The following is a 20059-nucleotide window of genomic DNA, read 5'->3' on the forward strand; positions in this document are numbered from 1 at the left end:
AAAAGCCCCTAGTCGCCACATTCCAGCGCCTGTTCGGGGAGGCCGGTCCATTAAGGAAGTAGAACCTTTGATTGCAGAGTTGTGAATCTGCAGTAAATTTCCTTCTAGTCTTTACGATACATGAGGCTGAATTTTCACTGCCAGGGCAGATAGCCGGTGTGGGAGGGAGTTGAGCCTGTTGCTCCCTAGATGCAGATTGGAGGCAGTCACGGGATGCCGAGTGGCAGGGTGGGCGGTTTCAAAAGTCCACCTCAGTTCTCTGGGACATTGTTCCCGTTGTTTTGTTTAATATTAGGCCCTCGAGCTTTCACTCCTCATGCCCAACCCACTTCCCATCCCCTATCCATTCCAACTCATGCCAACCCAGTACCCTGCCATGCCACAGCCCCTTGTCATCCCCATGCCAACTTAATGACAACCCATATCCACCCACCCCATGGCCCCTAAAGCCCCCATGTTATCTTAATGTCAACTCGTCTGAATCCATGCCCCCTGCACAACATTTTGTCTTTGTACCTTCCATGCCAACTCACCGAATATCGAACATGCGCAGACCTCAGAAGATACTTTGAGTCAATAAAATAAAGGACTAAATTATTACATCCTTTCCAAAAAACCCTCATTCATGAAAGCCCATTCAAAACTTTATAACCCCTAAAATATTAATTCCCATGTAAAAAAACAAGCATTCATAGCCCCCTATCAAGTGTAGCTAATCCATTAATAACTTTTTTGAGCTGTTAATCAAACTGTGAACATACAATTCCCCTGCTGGGATAATGCAGACCATTAATAATGACATGTTGATAGCTCTCAGGTGATGGGTCAACAAACAATTATTGTAACTGCTGGAACAGATTTTCTTTTAAAACTCTCCCTGACAAAGACGGAGGTTTTTTAATGTTTAAAGGGTTGGAGATTTAAATAAATTCAAAGTTTGACAGATTTTCTCTGTCTATCATGAGCCTTTATATGTCCTCCAAAAAATGTTAACTTGCACAATACTGTGGGTGCATTAATTCCACAAAAATAGTACAAATTCAAAATCTACTAGGCTGCTGCATGTTTTCTGTTTATATCAAACCCTTTAATCCATGGAATTTTCAAATTAAATCTGTAGCTGTTATCTTATTAGCCAATGTGGAGGCTTTGGAGGTTGTGGGGAGGGAGATTTCAGAAATTCTTAGGTCAGGGCCACTCCCCAAAGCGGTACCTCCTCCTAGCAAACTTACCTGTCTTCAGCAAGTGGGCACAGCTCAGAGGCCATCAGGATTCCAGGCCGAGATGGACCAAGTCCACGTTTAAAAACTTGCGCGGTACAATTCTAGCCTCTGCTTTCTGAGTTTGTGCATTTAGCGTGTCTGGAAAGAATAAAAACATCACTGCAGTGCAAGAAAGCTTTCAATCCCTCACCCATGAAACTTGAGGGAAATTCTGCTGATTGAATGTGGGCTGTGCAGCCCACGAAGATACTTAAAAACAAAGGAAAGCACTGAAGAAGAAAAAGTTATTAAACCTACGTTGTATCTTCATTCTAAGCTTCTCTGATTGCTCATCGGGTTTACTCAATGAGTGTCTAAACCATAAATACAAGAAAATGCCACCATCTCCTGTGTTTAATTATCTAATCTCTGTTAGAGTGAGCACAATGGAACCACAGCCTGAGAAGCCAGAATATAATTTATTAAAATTACCATTGTTGTTATATTCAGCTTAAGAGACCATCCTGGGTGAAAAACATGAATATTCCTTATTTGATTCTATTTTTTAATTTCTTGTTATTTTCTACATTTTATATCAGCCGGACATGTCAGTGAATGCTCAGAAATAGAAATTCATGATTTTTCTTCCTTTGCTTGTCAATGCAGCTAACAGATTGTTACAAAATACAGAGGCACAAAATAAGAAAACACAAAACAAACTTTATGGGCAGATTCTCCAATCGCCGATGTCAAAATCATGTTCGGCGATTGTCCGGAGAATCCACGTTTACGGCGGAATCGGGGGCGGCGCTGTTTTTACAATGCTCCGCCCCTTCAAAAATGGCGTACTCTCAGAGTACGCTGCACGCCATCTGGTCGGCCTCAGGATGTCACCTGAGGCCCTCCCCCGATGCTCCACTCCCAACCGGCCGAGTTTACAACGGCGTGGGACACATGGGATCATACCGTTCGGGAACCTCACGTGGCGGCTGCGGACTGTGTCAGCAAGGGGAGGGGGAGCTGTTCCGCTGGCAGAGGTGGCTTCGGTGGGGGCGAGGGGCACTGGTAGTGGCTGGTCCAGGGGTGGCAAAGCTGGCTACAGGGGGGCAGTTTTTGGCAGGCCCGGTCCACGCATGGCCCGTGCCATGTTGTACGGCGTGGCCGCCGCAGCCAAACACCATGCGCATGTGGGACGTGGACCCGGCCATTCTCCGGCTGTATCCGCAGGTATAGCCAGGGGGCTTTACACTGCATGGCTACTAGTCCCCCCACCGGACGGAGGATGGGTGCGGGAGCGGCCCCGACTTCCTGGTCAAAGACCAGATGGATCCTGCGGATATAGCCACAGGATTGGAGAATCCAGCCCTATACTTTGTGCTATTTTCAGAACTGCAAGGGTTAAAGAAGTGCCAAGCGTAGCCACTAGAAGGAGCTACAGTTACACGTATATAATGCAGTGATGCTAAGCCTTGTGGGAGAGTGTGTGCAGAAGTTAGCGAGAGAGAGTTAGAAGTACAAATAGTGTAAGTGAGAGCTGATCATAGTTTATATCAGTATTAAAATTAGCTGTAGATGGGTGTAGTTTAAATGTTAATAATCACCTCTGTATTCTTTCGGAATATGTGTCAAATCAAAATTAGTTGTGTAAATAAATTTGTAGTTTTGTTCAAGTTAAAGCTATTTTGTGGTCTCTGTGAACACTACACCAACCATCCTAAAATAAGCAACACAAAGAACACCACAAACCTTCACTCAGACATGGAGTCAAAACTCCTTCATTGACAGGATTTTAAAAAGCTCTAAACTTGTACGGAGAGACTTTTTCTCAGACCAGTGGAAATATTGGATAAGTTTTAAGAATGGATGTCATGTACATGAGCTAGGTTCATTCAAAGTCACCGAGGATTTATGATCATATCACTCAGTTTTGGGAGTTAGATTCTTTCTGTGAAAGCTGTTAATCTAAATTAAATATTTCCTGCTTAAAGGTGCTGGATATAAATTTACAACTGACAGTCACTATTAGGCTGGCTGTCACATCAAGTATTTTCTGTAAGCGCCATAGTTGTGTCAGAAATGTACCTGTCAAGTTAAATAAATATCCAGAAAAAAAAAGATTAGCAGCTGCAGGGAGAGCATTTGAAAGTGTTTTGCTGATCTTAATGATCGATCTTGCATTCAATTGCTCAAGGCTGATGTGAGTTAGGAGGGTAGGGTACCGCTTACTGCCTTCTCTCTATTTCTTATTGAATTGCTTTCCTGTTCTGTGCTGTTGCCAACGTTTGCGAAGAGCAGTCTACCAGTGGGCAATAATGACTGCTGATGACCACCTCAGCATTCCAGTTTAAATGAAGGAGAGAATCAACTTTTGATAAAGTAGTGCCCCGCCTTGAAAATATTCATGATTGAAGGTTACCATGTGGAGCCTGTACCCGACGGCCCTGCTTCTTGTACTGATCCAGCTCCCAGGGCTTTTTATGCTGTGAGTTGGTCAAATGGCAGAAATTGAAAGCTATCGTGTGGCAGGAGAGAAATAAAAGCTGGAAATACATCAGGCAACAAACCCAGCACAATCCTTCACTCAACAGAATTGTTGACAATAGTACAGTTTGAGAATATATTTAAATTTCACAGTGTTTTTGATTGAAAACAATTCATGTCACAGTCACTTGTAGGTCACAATGTTTACAGATGGTCAAGCCAGTGCAGAACACACTCACTTTGCGGGAGAGATCCTCCAGCCTCCCCGCAGTGTGTTTCTCGATGGAGGGAAGTGGTCCTGGCTATGGTTCTGCTGCTGCCAATGGGGTTTCCCTCACACCACCAGGAAGCCGGCGGTGGGGGTGGGCAGTCAGTGGAACCAGCCGATCCCCTCAGCGTGAAAGCTGGACGATCCACCCCATACTTATTTATCAAGGAAAAAATTCTGCTTGCCAAAAATAGATATATTTATGATGTGCAAACCAATTTTATTTTTGAATGTATTTAAAATAGGTATTTATCACTTGTGAAAAAAATTTTTAATTTAAGAATAGAGACAGTGGGATCTCCCCTCCTGCCGATGGCAACACCCCCCACCCCCACCTCCCCACACCCCCACACCACCCCCATGTTCCCGCCAGCAGAGAGTGAGAAAAATGTAAAAATCTGTGGATATGGAGAGGACATAGAGGGGATATAGAGGAGATTGAATGGAATGATCCTTGGGATAAAGGACCTCAGCTACATGGGGAAACTGGGTTTCTCTTCAGAGAAGGTAACTTTATGGGGAGATTTAATAGAGGCGGTCAAATTCGAGAGAGTGAATGTGGAGAAACAGTTTGCACTGGCACGATGGTGGTTACCAGAGGAAACAGATTGAAAATATCTGAAATATGTCTGCAGAAGATGAGGAGAATTTGAAGACAGTGAGCTGTTGTGATCTGCGATTGTGAATGGTCAGCGGACGCAGATTCAATAATAACTTTCAAAAGTAAATTGGATAAATAGTTGAAGAGGAAAGATTTGCAGGGTTATGGCACCCATCTGACTCCGGGATCGGCAGCTGGAGCGACTGCGTTTGCGACGGCGTCAGTACTTCGCCTCAGGATCAGAGAGTCCCGCCCCACAATCTCCCTCTCCAAGGCTAAGCGGCTGGGAACATACAACATCTTTTATAAATGCTCAAAGTACTTCAGTAAATAATGCCTTTCATTTGTGCATCTTAACAATATAATTAATGCAACATTAACACATGGGGCTGCAGTCAATTGGAAACCAATAGAAAGAATAGACATCAATTAGATTTTTCACTGAGATTTGGAATAAATCATTGAACAGAAAAATATCAATGGGTTTTCACAGTATAAATGGAAAAGAGAATAGATTGAAGCATACAGTCAGCATTTTTCTGTTCCTTCACTGGGCCCCACCATCACGGCCAGGCCTAGTCAGCCAGGCCAGCATTTACTGCCCATCTCTAATTGCCCTTGAACTGAGTGGCTTGCTGTGAACTGGTCAGAGGCAAGCACATTGTTGTGGGCCTGATGTCACACATGCCAGACTAGGTTCAGACAGTAAATGTCATTCCCTGTGATAAAGTGCTGTTGTCCCAATTGACTCTGTGGAAAGACATTTCTGATAAACTGTCCTTTCACTCGGAGACAGTTTGAAATTGTTGACCCCTCATCACTGGCTCTCTAAACATCAGGAGTAACTGAGAGAGTAACTAACTGGTGGTCACTTTGTCAACATTCTTTGTAACATTTTCAGCTGCTGCTTGGACGGAGGTTCCAGAATCATGAGGAGGAGGTGGCGCGCCTTCCCCATTGGGCAGCACGGTAGCACAATGGTTAACATAGTTTCTTCACAGCTCCAGGGTCCCAGGTTCGATTCCCCGCTGGGTCACTGTCTGTGCGGAGTCTGCATGTTCTCCCCGTGTCTGTGTGGGTTTCCTCCGGGTGCTCCAGTTTCGTCCCACAGTCCAAAGACGTGCAGATTAGGTTGATTGGCCATGGTAAATTGCCCTTCGTGTCCAAAAAGGTTAGGAGGGGTTATTGGGTTACGGGGATACGATGGAGGTGTGGGCTTGGGTACGGTGCTCTTTCCAAGGGTCGGTGCAGATTCGATGGGCCAAATTGTCTCCTTCTACACTGTAAATTCTATGGTTGGAAGAGTATCGCCTATTGTATAAAAGATAAACTTAAGACCTCCTCTACCTATTCCTGAAGATGACAATCAGTCCTTCACATTTCTAATGGAGAAACCTCACTCCTAACAAAAGTCCCTCGATAAGATTGGTTTGTCATTTTATATTAATTGAGGATTAAATTACTGCAATGTGGAGAGATGATATCTTGGGATACAAAGAGGCAACCACATTACTGGGAGAGTATTATTGATCCCCAAAGAGTCAGTGGGAAATAGAGGAGCATATATGAAGACAATTTACGGAGGTGTATAAGAATAACAATCGGGTAATTATACTCGGCAATTGGATTTGGTTTATTGTCATGGGTACCGAGGTGTAGTGAAAAGTATTGTTCTGCGTACAGTCCAGGCAGATTATTCCATACATGGATAACAGAGGACATACATAAATACACAATGTACATACATAGACACAGGCATCGGGTGAAGCATATGGAATGTAGTACTACTCAGTGGAGAAGATGTGTGAAGAGAATTGTTCAATGTAGCAAAGCCACTGACGATGGGATTGGCTAAATATCTAAGGAAGGATGTGCTGGCCTTGGAAAGGGTCTAGAGGGGATTCACAAGAATGATCCCTGGAATGAAGAGCTTGTCATATGAGGAACGGTTGAGGACTCTGGTTCTGTACTTGTTGGAGTTTAGAGGGATGAGGGGAGATCTTATTGAAACTTGTAGGATACTGCGAGGCCTGGATAGTGCAGACGTGGAGAGAACGTTTCCACTTGTAGGAAAAACTAGAACCAGAGGACAAAATCTCAGACTAAAGGGACGATCCTTTAAAACAGAGATGAGGAGGAATTTCTTCAGCCAGAGGGTGGTGAATCTGTGGAACTCTTTGCCCGAGAAGGCTGTGGAGGCCAAACCACTGAGTGTCTTTAAGACAGAGATAGATAGGTTCTTGATCAATAAGGGGATCAGGGGTTATTGGACGAAGGCAAGAGAATGGGGATGAGAAAATATCAGCCATGTGCGGAGTCTGCACATTCTCCCCGTGTGTGCGTGGGCTTCCTCTGGGTGCTGTGGTTTCCTCCCACAGTCCAAAGACGTGCAGGTTAGGTGGATTGGCCATGATAAATTGTCCTTAGTGACCAAAAAGGTTACGAGGGGTTATTGGGTTACGGGGATAAGGTGGAAGTGAGAGCTTAAGTGGGTCGATGCAGAGTCAATGGGCCGAATGGCCTCCTTCTGCATTGTATGTTCTATGTTGTATGATTGAATGGTGGAGCAGACTCAATGGGCCAAGTGGCCTAATTCTGCTCCTATATCTTATGGTCTTATAACTAAGCTAGATTTTCAATATTTATATTTCAGTTCCTAATAAGAAATAGCTGTTATTGAGTGGGAAGAGTAAATAATTTATGGGCTTTCTCCCAATTCCCTTTATTTAAGTTGCATGATTAGAAGAATCTGAATCTAATTTTCGGGAACAGTATTCTAAATGATGTCATAGGCAGTATTTCTGTTAACTTCAGTTTACAAACCAATATTTTCCGCAATAATTTTACCAATATAAAAATAGTGTTGCTCAGACCGTATTTTAAATGGAAAGTTACTCGATGGTTTAGGAATTTAAATGCGCAATGAGTTTTTTGGGGGTGGATGATAGGAAACGTGACCCTTAATCCATTCTTTTATCCGTAACCCTTGGTAACCCGAGTTGCGTACAAAATGAATCATAAATCAATCTAATGATTACATTGTGGTGAGAGAATATCATATCAGGGTGAAGCATTGAATAATTTCCAGTTTTAAATGATGGAGCATTATGGAACTCAGCGTTGCTGTTACACTCATTCATCAACAAATAATCAATGGTTTAACCATTGTGACCAGGTCATAGCTACACCAGGTGTGATCACCAAACTCGAATGAACCCAATACCAATTAGAAATTGATCAGTAAAATAGATACTAAATAATCAAAGGATTGAATCATTCATACAGGGTAAATTTACCAAAAGACCTTCAGTGGAGCGATACTATTTCTAGAGGAGTATTTTCAAGTTTATTAGATGTAAAATTTGCTAATGATCTCGTTCAGATATATTTCCATAAATGCATCTCTTTTTCGCACTAATTGTTTCTAAACCCCATCCTCACTGCACTGCAGGTTCTCGCTGCTACACCTTCCTAATCCATGGCTGGCCGCTGCTACACAGGGCAAGGGCAGCAGACCCCTGGGAACCCCACCCGGAGATTCTCCGCCAAGCCACACGCCATTCTGCTAACCACTCACCCCAACAGCGCAGTGGGTGTACCTACACCATAGGGACTGCAGTGGTTCAAGAAGGCAGCTCACCACCACCTTCTCCAGAGCAATTAGGGATGGGCAACAAACGCTGGCCTAACCAACAAAGCCCACAACCTGTGAATTCATTTTTTTAAATCTTGCCCTGGTTCACGGTCATGGATGGACAGGCCTCGACACAGCTTAATTTCTTTGTTGAGCAGTAACTCTACAGTCAGCGTTATGAAGTGAAAAGGCCTCAACTGATTTCGATGACAAAGTAGATTTGATTTGAAGCTGATATTGATCTGATCCCTCTGTTTTTCAGCGAGATGTTCATTAACCTGCTGTTTATAGAAGTTTTGTGCAATATCTGCCAGAAAGTCCAAGTGTAAATATGTTAATTCAGCTCCAATGTTCTCATCAAAATCAAAGTGGTTCTTAAATACCCTGTGAAATGACCTAGTCACTCCGTTATATCAAATCACCACCAAAATGTTGAAAAGGAATAAAACTAAACAGACCAGCCGACATGAGAAATGATAATGGCAAACCCAGCCCTGCCGACTCTTCAAATTCTTCCTGACTAACATCTGGGGGCTTGTGCCAAAGCTGGGAGAGCTGTCTCACAGACTAGTCAAACAACAGCCTGACATAGTCACACTCACAGAATCATACCTTACAGACAGTGACCCAGACACCACTATCACCATTCCTGGGTATGTCCTGTCTCACCGGCAGCACAGACCCAGCAGAGCTGGCCGGGGGCACAGTGGGATACAGTCAGGAGGGAGTTGCCCTGGGAGTCCTCAACATCGACTCTGGAGCCCATGAAGTCTCATGGCTTCAGGTTTAACATGGGCAAGAAATGTCCTGCTCAGCACCACCTATTGCCCGCCCCCCTCCCCACCCCCCGCTCAGGTGATAAATTAGTACTCCTCCATGCTGAACCCTACGTGGAAGGAACACTGAGAACAGCACGGGTGTAGAATGCACTCTGGGTGTTGGATTTCAAAGTCCATCGCCAAGAGTAACTGACCAGGTCCTGAAGAGCAGCTACTGGACTGGACCTACAGCAGATGGTGAGGGAAAGGCCAAGAATAAAGAGATGTACTTGACCTCATCAGAGCCAATCCACCTGTGGCAGACGCATCACCATGGTATGAGTGAGTTCTGTACAATGCGTGTGGTGAGGGAGTCCTGACCTCACAAGGAGGACACCTCCATGTGAAGGCTAAATGGGCCAGAATCCGGAAATGGAACAGATTCAAGAAATGGAACAGATGCAGGAAATGGGACAGATTGCAGACAAGCAAGCCTGAGGTGCTGTGAGTCTTCAGCAGTAGCAGAATTGATCTTGACCACAATCTGCAACCTCATGGTCCGGCATATCCCACACTCGATTCCTATCATGCCAGAGAATCAACCCCGGTTCAGTGAAAAGTGCAGAACAGAAGCATCATGATCAGCACTGGGAGGAACACTGGGAGCAGCGCCAATCCGGAGCATCACCGATCCGGAGCATCACCGACCCGGAGCAACACCAACCCGGAGCAGCACCGACCCGGAGCAGCACCAACCCAGAGCATCACCGAGCGGGAGCATCACCGACCGGAGCAGCACCGACCCGGAGCAGCACCGACCGGGAGCAACACTGACCCGGAGCAACACCAACCCGGCAGCACCGACCCGGAGCACCGACCCGGAGCAACACCGACCCGGAGCAACACTGACCCGGAGCAGAACCAACCCGGCAGCACCGACCCGGAGCAACACCGACCCGGAGCAACACCGACCCGGAGCACCGACCCAGAGCATCACCGACCCAGAGCATCACCGAGCGGGAGCATCACCGACCGGAGCAGCACCGACCCGGAGCAGCACCGACCCGGAGCATCACCGACCCGGAGCAGCACCGACCCGGAGCATCACCGACCGGGAGCATCACCGACCCGGAGCATCACCGACCGGGAGCAGCTCCGACCCGGAGCAGCACCGACCCGGAGCAACACTGACCCGGAGCAACACTGACCCGGAGCAACACTGACCCGGAGCATCACCGACCGGGAGCATCACCGAGCGGGAGCAGCTCCGACCCGGAGCAGCACCGACCCGGAGCAACACTGACCCGGAGCAACACCAACCCGGCAGCACCGACCCGGAGCAGCACCAACCCGGCAGCACCGACCCGGAGCAACACCGACCGGGAGCATCACCGACCGGGAGCAGCACCGACCCGGAGCATCACCGACCCGGAGCATCACCGACCCGGAGCATCACCGACCCGGAGCATCACCGACCCGGAGCAGCACCGACCCGGAGCAACACGGACCCGGAGCAACACTGACCCGGAGCAACACTGACCCGGAGCATCACCGACCGGGAGCATCACCGAGCGGGAGCAGCTCCGACCCGGAGCAGCACCGACCCGGAGCAACACTGACCCGGAGCAACACCAACCCGGCAGCACCGACCCGGAGCAGCACCAACCCGGCAGCACCGACCCGGAGCAACACCGACCGGGAGCATCACCGACCGGGAGCAGCACCGACCCGGAGCATCACCGACCCGGAGCATCACCGACCCGGAGCATCACCGACCCGGAGCATCACCGACCCGGAGCAGCACCGACCCGGAGCAACACGGACCCGGAGCAACACGGACCCGGAGCATCACCGACCCGGAGCATCACTGACCCGGAGCAACACTGACCCGGAGCAACACCGACCCGGAGCATCACCGACCCGGAGCACCGACCCGGAGCAACACCGACCCGGAGCAACACCGACCCGGAGCATCACCGACCCGGAGCATCACCGACCCGGAGCATCACCGACCCGGAGCATCACCGACCCGGAGCAACACCGACCCGGAGCAACACCGACCCGGAGCATCACCGACCCGGAGCAGCTCCGACCCGGAGCAACACCGACCCGGAGCATCACCGACCCGGAGCAGCTCCGACCCGGAGCAACACCGACCCGGAGCAACACCGACCCGGAGCAACACTGACCCGGAGCAACACTGACCTGGAGCAACACCGACCCGGAATATCACCGACCGGGAGCATCACCGACCCGGAGCAACACCGACCCGGAGCAACACCGACCCGGAGCAACACCGACCCGGAATATCACCGACCCGGAATATCACCGACCCGGAGCAGCTCCGACCCGGAGCAACACCGACCCGGAGCATCACCGACCCGGAGCATCACCGACCCGGAGCATCACTGGGAATAAAATGCCAACCTGGTAAAGCTGCAACACAAGAACAACATCAATGCTGAACATTAGAAGCAGAGAATGGCAGACAGAACTAATTCTTCCAGGATCAAAGTTCTGAAAACCTGCCCCATGCAATCAAAACAGTGAAGGATAATTAAACAATTAACCACTGGGCAAATCTCAACAAATATCCCCGACAATGATGGGGAGCCCAGAATGTCAGGGGCTGAATCTGTTTTCTGTCAGAACCCAGCAGATGATCCATCGCAGCCTCAGCAAACGGAAAAGATGCCCGAACATTGAGTTTAAAAAGTTGCTGCTCCTTTCAAACAGGAAGAAATGATGGACAGATGTTTTCTCAATGATGCAATTATACAAATGGTGAATTCAAATTCCTCCCTTGGCTGTTTTAATACTGACATTCAATCCATCTATCTTAATCAGCTGAAATAGCAGATAGCTGTTTAATAAAGCACCTTACACACTTGTATAATTACATAACATCAACCTCTCCCCTATTTTGTCATTTTCAAATACTGTATCAATATAAGGCAACAAATATTAATGTAGAACATAGAACACTACAGCGCAGTACGGGCCCTTGGGCCCTCGATGTTGCGCCGACCTGTGAAACCATCTGAAGCCTATCTGACCTACACTATTCCATTTTCATCCATATGTCTATCCAGTGACCACTTAAATGCCCTTAAAGTTGGCGAGTCTACTACTGTTGCAGGCAGGGCGTTCCACCCCCCTACTACTCTCTGAGTAAAGAAACTGCCTCTGACATCTGTCCTTTATCTATCACCCCTCAATTTAAAGCTATGTCCCCTCGTGTTGGTCATCACCATCCGAGGAAAAAGACTCTCACTGTCCACCCAATCTAACCCTCTGACTATCTTTATATGTCTCTATTAAGTCACCTCTCAGCCTTCTCCTCTCTAACGAAAACAACCTCAAGTCCCTGAGCCTTTCCTCGTAAGACCTTCCCTCCATACCAGGCAACATCCTAGTAAATCTCCTCTGAACCCTTTCCAAAGCTTCCACATCCTTCCTATAATGTGGTGACCAGAACTGCACGCAGTACTCCAGGTGCGGCCGCACCAGAGTTATGTACAGCTGCAGCATGACCTTGTGGCTCCGAAACTCAATCCCCCTGCTGATAAAGGCTAGCACACCATATGCCTTCTTAACAGCCCTATTAACCTGGGTGGCAACTTTCAGGGATTTATGTACCTGGATGCCGAGATCTCTCTGTTCACCTACACTACCAAGAATCTTGCCATTAGCCCAGTACTCTGCATTCCTGTTACTCCTTCCAAAGTGAACCACCTCACACTTTTCCGCATTAAACTCCATCTGTCACCTCTCAGCCCAGCTCTGCAGCTTATCTATGTCCCTCTTTATCCTATAACATCCTTCAGCACTATCCACAACTCCACCGACCTTCGTGTCATCTGCAAATTTACTAACCCATCCTTCTGCACCCTCTTCCAGGTCATTTATAAAAATGACAAACAGCAGTGGCCCCAAAACAGATCCTTGCGGTACACCACTAGTAACTGAACTCCAGGATGAACATTTGCCATCAACCACCACCCTCTGTCTTCTTTCAGCTAGCCAATTACTGATCCAAACCGCTAAATCACCTTCAATTCCATACTTCCTTATTTTCTGCAATAGCCTACCGTGGGGAACCTTATCAAACGCCTTACTGAAATCCATATACACCACATCAACCGCTTTACCCTGATCCACCTGTTTGGTCACCTTCTCAAAAAACTCAATAAGGTTTGTGAGGCATGACCTACCCTTCACAAAACCATGTTGAGTATCGCTAATCAACTTGTTCTTTTCAAGATGATTATAAACCCTATCTCTTATAACCTTTTCCAACATTTTACCCACAACCGAAGTAAGGCTCACAGGTCTATAATTACCAGGGTTGTCTCTACTCCCCTTCTTGAACAAGGGGACAACATTTGCTATCCTCACAACATTTGCTATCCTCTAATGTTCATAAGATTCTGAAAGATCATTTGAGTGAAAGTCTTAAACATCAGCAACTATTAACCACATTGTTCTACTTAAAGACGCCTTGGAGGGCAGCACGGTGGCCTAGTGGTTAGCATGACCGCCTCACGGCGCTGAGGTCCCAGGTTCGATCCCGGCTCTGGGTCACTGTCTGTGTGGAGTTTGCACATTCTCCCCGTGTCTGCGTGGGTTTCGCCCCCACAACCCAAAAATGTGCAGAGTAGGTGGATTGGCCATGCTAAATTGCCCCTTAATTGGAAAAAATAATTGGGTAATCTAAATTTAAAAAAAAAAGACGCCTTGGAAATAAATGGACATTTCTGCGGCTTTTATTTGCTTCAATATAGTTCCTAAGATTCAGCACTAAAAAATCCCGAAGAATCATCTTTGCAAATGCTGCTTTATAAAAACATGTGGGAGGTAAATCCTTCCTTTCCAGCCTAGGCAGCTGGGTAATGCAGGAATAAATCACTGATTATCCTTGGAAAGGTATTATCAACATGAAATGAGTGAGTATTCTATCAGCAAAGCCTTTGAAGAATATCCCAACCTGAGTTATTGGGTTAGGAATGATTAAATACTGTCATTAACCTTCCCCTTTAGTGGTTCCACTGTGGATAACTTTCAGTTACATGAGAAATTCTGACCTAGCCCGGCATATATTTTAACTAAAACAGCCGAAACTATTGCAGGAAAGAAAAGCAGCTTCACCCATTCAGTGGCACCTTGGTTTGTCAGTGAAATCATTTGGTGAAAGGTGTTTGGAAAAGGAATATCAAAATATTAATTTGGTATTTGTGTCAATTGATGTGGTTGATAGAAATGTTTGACAGGTTAATTATACTGAATAAATTGGGTCCGTACACTTCGACGTTTAGAAGCAAGCAGAGGTGATCTCATTAAAACAGTAAAGGTTCTGAAAGGGTTTGGGAGATCATAGAATTTACAGTGCAGAAGGAGGCCATTCGGCCCATCGAGTCTGCACCGGCTCTTGGAAAGAGCACGCTACCCAAGGTCAACACCTCCACCCTATCCCCATAACCCAGTAACCCCACCCAACACTAAGGGCAATTTTGGACACTAAGGGCAATTTAGCATGGCCAATCCACCTAACCTGCACATCTTTGGACTGTGGGAGGAAACCGGAACACCCGGAGGAAACCCACACACACACGGGGAGGATGTGCAGACTCCACACAGACAGTGACCCAAGCCGGAATCGAACCTGAGACCCTGGAGCTGTGAAGCAATTGTGCTAACCACAATGCTACCATGCTGCCCTAAAGGGCAGCAGGATAGATAGTGAGATGGTGTTACCCCAGCTGGGGGAGGGGGGGCGGCCCAGCCTCAGGATAAAGGGTCGGCCATTTAGAACTGGGATGAGGGAGAAGACTTCCTCGAAGAATAGTGAATCTTTGGAATTCTCTATCCCAGAGAGTTGAAGACTCTCCATCATTTAAGGCTGCGATAGACAGAGTTTTGATCTCCGGAGGAGTCTTAGATCAACCACAATCATATTGAATAATGGTGTAGGCTCAATATTGTCTACCCCGATCCTGTTTCTTAAGTTTTACATTCTTAAATAGAAAGTTAGGTGGGAATGTGCGTTGTGAGGAAGGTGTAAAGGGGCTACAGGAGGATTTGGACAGACTTAGTCAGTGGGCAGGAACATGGCAGATGGAATATAATGTGGAAAAATGTGAGGTAATTCACTTTGGTAGAAGGAATATATGTGCAGCGTATTTCTTAAATGGTAAGAAATTAGAAAGTGTGGGTGTACAAAGGGACCTGGGTGTCCTTGTCCAAAAGCCATGCAGGTGCAAGAATATTAATATTCATGCATATTTGGAATGTTAATGGAATGTTCGCTTTTTTGCTGGAGGATTTGAGTGCAGGAGTAGTGAGGTTTTGCTTCAATTGTTTAGGGGCTTGGTTAGACTGCAGCTGGAGTACTGTGTGATGTTTTAGTCCCCTCACTTCAGAAAGGATAAAAAATAAAACATATCGATTCATACTCCAGCCCTGTCTTCTAACCAACAAGTATTCTGATCACTCCAACTCTGAGACACACATTCCCTGGGACATCACAACCAGTCAAACTGTCTCAGTTGTCGCCACTGAATGGATTTTTCACCTTAACGTCCAGCTTTCCACCCAGATCAATATATCCAGATTAATGTATATTCCTTTCACTTGTTCTTGAGCTGAAATCTTTTCCCCAGTGGATAAAGCTTTAAAAAATGTGACAATCTGGCTAAGTTTCTGTTTTGCCCACATGGCATGCTGCAGATTCACACACCCACAACAAAGATTTTCTGCCCATTAATTTTAATGATTAGAAAGTTAGGAGTTGAGAGATTATAATTATTACTTTATACTTTCTCCCGGCAGTCGATGGCAGCACAATAGAGATGTTCTGCCGAGGAGTTCCTCGCTGGCAACTCTGTCTGTACATTTCATTTCATTATAATCAGCTGTTTATTGAAGTACATTTTTTATATTTCCAGGGCCGAATCTTCAAGTTAGAATCTGAACAGGTTGATTATGGACGGAACAAATGTCCCTTTGACCCCAGCAAATCATGTGCCTCTACTTTGGTCGGTAAGTACATATCTCAAAAGCAGTGATGGGTCTCCGGTTTCAGTTGCCAAACATAATTTAAACTAGTTTAAAATAAAAAATTTGAATTCACCCCAAGAGAAAGAGACTCTGAAATAATTTCCCAAGAAAGACTACTGAAATGGGAATCAAGGAGTGAATGGGAATCCTTTTTTAGGAAGGATGTGGAAGCTTTGGAAAAGGTGCAGATTTACCAGGATGTTGCCTGGAATGGAGAGTAGGACTTACGAGGAAAGGTTGAGGGTGCTAGGCCTTTTCTCATTAGAACGGAGAAGGATGAGGGGCGACTTGATAGAGGTTTATAAGATGATCAGGGGAATAGATAGAGTAGACAGTCAGAGGCTTTTTCCCTGTGTGGAACAAGCCATTACAAGGGGACATAAATTTAAGGTAAATGGTGGAAGATATAGGGGGAATGTCAGAGGTAGGTTCTTTACCAAAGAGTAGTGGGGACATGGAATGCACTGCCTGTGGAAGTAGTTGAGTCGGAAACATTAGGGACCTTCAAGCGGCTCTTGGATAGGTACATGGATTACGGTAGAATGATGGAGTGTAGATTAATTTCTTCTTAAGGGCAGCACGGTAGCATTGTGGATAGCACAATTGCTTCACAGCTCCAGGGTCCCAGGTTCAATTCCCGGCTTGGGTCACTGTCTGCGTGGAGTCTGCACATCCTCCCCGTGTGTGCGTGGGTTTCCTCCGGGTGCTCCGGTTTCCTCCCACAGTCCAAAGATGTACAGGTTGGGTGGATTGGCCGTGATAAATTGCCCTTAGTGTCCAAAATTCCATGATAATCTATGATTAACCGAGGACAAAAGTTCGGCACAACATCGTGGGCCGAAGGGCCTGTTCTGTGCTGTATTTCTCTATGTTCTATGTTAAGGAATGGGAGGGGGGTGGTGATGGTGGGGGAGGGGGTGGTGGTGGGGAGGGGGTGGTGGTGGTGGTGGTGGTGGTGGGGAGGGGGGTGGCAGGGGGATAGGGGGTGGTGGGGGATGGGGTGTGGTGAGGGATGGGGGGTCGGAGCAGGGAGAGTGGGGGTGGTGGTGGCGGTTGAGGGGGTGGTGGTGGTGGTGGTGGGGGTGGGGGTGGTGGGGAGGGAGGGTGGTGGTGGTTGGGGAGGGGGGTGGCGGATGAGGAGGTAATGGTGCGGAAGAGGGGGTGCTGGGGGAGGGGGAGTGGTGGGGGGGATAGGGGGTGGTTGGGGATGGGGGGTTGGAGCAAGGAGAGTGGGTGCTGGGGGAGGAGGGGTGGTGGTGGGGGGGGGATGGGGGTAATGGCGGGGAGGTGGTGGTGGGGGGGGGATGGGGGTAATGGCGGGGAGGGGGTGGTGGGGGATCGGGGGTGTTGGGGAGGGGGTTGTGTTGGGGGAGGGGGTGTTGGGCTAGGGGTGTTGGGGGAGGGAGGTGTGGGGGAGGTGTGGTGGCGGGGGATGGGGTCATGGCGGGGAAGGGGGTGTTGGGGAGGGGGTGGTGGGGGAAGGGGGTGTTGTGGTGGAGGTGGTGGGGGGTGGTGCGGGGGGAGGGGGGGTGGGGGAGGGAGGAGGGTGGTGGGGGAGGTGTTGGGGGTGTTTGGTGAGGGGGGTGTTGGGTAGGAGGGGGTGTTGGGAGAGGAGGAGGGTGTTGGGGGAGGGGGTGGTGGTGGGGGAGGGGGAGGGGGGTGTTGAGGGAGGGGGAGGGGGGTGTTGAGGGAGGGGGAGGGGGGTGTTGAGGGAGGGGGAGGGGGGTGTTGAGGGAGGGGGTGGTGGTGGGGGGGTGTGGGGGATGGGGGTAATGGCGGGGAGGGGGGTGCTGCGGGAGGGGGTGGTGGGGGATAGGGGTGTTGGGGGAGGGGGGTGTGGTGGCGGGGGATGGGGTAATGGTGGGGGAGGGGGTGTTGGGGGAGGGGTGGTGGGGGATAGGGGTATTATGGGAGGGGGGTATTGTGGGTGGTGGTGGGGCTGGGGGAGGGGGGGTGGGGGTGGGTGCTGGGGGAGGGGGTGGTGGTGGGGCTGGGGGGGGTGGGTGCTGGGGGAGGGGGGGGTGGGGGTGGGTGCTGGGGGAGGGGGGGTGGGTGCTGGGGGAGGGGGTGGTGGTGGGGCTGGGGGAGGGGGGGTGCTGGGGGAGGAAGGGGTGTTGGGGGAGGGGGTGGTGGGGGGCTGGGGGAGGGGGGGTGGGTGCTGGGGGAGGGGGGGGGTATTGTGGGAGGGGGTGGTGGTGGGGCTGGGGGAGGGGGGGTGGGGGTTGGGGCTGGGGGAGGGGGGGTGGGGGTGGGTGCTGGGGGAGGGGGTGGTGGTGGGGCTGGGGGGGGGGGGGGTGGCTGACAGTGGTAGGGTTCCCCCACCCAAACAGCCTCCGCAGTCTCAGACCTCAGCTCTCGGGTGGATTAAACTCCACTCTGAGACTGTCAGGGTCAATACTGAACCAGGTTTTTGACAATCTGATCGCTTCATGATCACTTTTATGAACATATAAATTCGGAGCAGGAGGAGGTCACTGAGACCCATGAATCTGCTCCCCCATCAATAATATCACAGCTGATCTGGTTGTCTGCCAAGAATCGTTATTGACAGATTTTTAAAAAATATTTTCAAAACGGGACTAAAATTCTGGGACTGTCAAGTTAAACTTTAAACTCACATTTCCTGCATTCGTGGTCAAGGCCACGGTGAGATCAACCTCTACAATGTATTTAAATTAAGGGTTATGGTGGGAGGGGATTTGAGGCTTAATCCTAAATATATCCTCGCCCCATTTTACTGTCAAATACAATTTTCATCCTATAACTTGTTTCTGTTCCAATTGGGGTGTTTCCTACCCTCGGAATCGATGTCAGTGCAGCAAGCAGTTAGTCACACTTAAACTGTTTGGATTTTCTGAATCATGTCAGTTGGGTTCTTCCCATATTCCAGCAAAATAACAATTTTATCTCGATTTGACATCTCCCTTTCATCACATTAAGGGTGTGGATGTGTTGGTGTGTGGGCAGTATGTGGCCACACTGGTTTGTGGCTCTGCTGGTGCGTGCGTTGGAGTATGTGGGGGAATGTATTTGGTGTGTGTGTGTGTGGGCGGGGATGGCGCTGTGTGGGTGTGTGTATATGGGTGTTATTGTGTGTGTGATTGTGTGCATGATGGTGTGTGGATGCGTAGGGGGTGGTGTGGGTGTGTGCGTATGCGTGTGAGTGTGGGGGATATGTGTGTGGGGGGGAGGGTGTGGGTGTGTGGGGGTGTATGTGGGGGGGTATGTGTGTGTGTGTGTGTGTGTGTGTGTGTGTGGGGGGGGGTGGGGGGGGTATGTGTGTGTGTGTGTGTGTGTGGGGGGGGGTGTGGGCGGGGGTGGCGCTGTGTGGGTGTGTGTGGATGTGTGTGGGTGCGTAGGGGGTGGTGTGGGTGTGTGCGTATGCGTGTGCATGTGGGGGGGGGGTTGTGTGTGACTTTCACTGTAAAACATTAGCAGTTTCTCACTCAGAGTGAGGATTTCAGTTCTGTTTTGCTCAACTTTGATGTAAATAATCAACCAACTGCGTTTTCTCAGCAGTGACGAGGTTATCAAAGGATTGCCGCGCCATGACTCTGCCAACTCAATTTGAAGTCTTGCCGGGGTGAACAAGCTCCCGCCCTGCTCCAACCCCCCCCCCCCGCGCCCCCCGCCCCACCCGCCAATCCACCCCTTATTTACAGAAGACTTTGCAGGACTGGGTTTTAGAGACCAGGGGACTGGATTCTCTGATTTCGAGGCTGTGCCCGAAGGAAGTGTCTAGTTTTACAATGAAACAGTCTACGCCGCCCCTGCACTGATGCTCTGCCCCGGTAGGGGGTTAGCAGCCGCTCCATATAAAGCCCGGAGATCTGTAGATCTGGATGGAGAGTGCACATGCGCACGGCGGCGACCTGCGTCCACCACGCCATACAACATGGCGCCGGCCGTGCGTGGACCCGGGCTGCCAGATATTGCCCCCCTGTAATCCCCCATGGACCACCCCCCATCAGTCCCCCCAGCCCACACCGAAGCCCCCCTGCCAACGGAACGGCTCTCCCCCGCCCGACTGTGGTGGGGTTGGATACAGCCCACAGCCGC

General features: G+C 48.9%; 1 protein-coding gene across 1 annotated transcript in view; it reads left to right on the forward strand.

Annotated features, from left to right (window-relative positions):
* Positions 1 to 20059, forward strand: part of LOC119973814 (semaphorin-3E-like) — a 269960-nt gene that overhangs the window by 129018 nt on the left and 120883 nt on the right. The window contains 1 exon segment of the mRNA XM_038812238.1: positions 15889 to 15982. Within this exon segment, the coding sequence (XP_038668166.1) occupies positions 15889 to 15982 (94 nt within the window).

The sequence above is a fragment of the Scyliorhinus canicula genome, chromosome 11 (assembly GCF_902713615.1).
Source record: "Scyliorhinus canicula chromosome 11, sScyCan1.1, whole genome shotgun sequence".
NCBI lineage: Eukaryota > Metazoa > Chordata > Chondrichthyes > Carcharhiniformes > Scyliorhinidae > Scyliorhinus > Scyliorhinus canicula.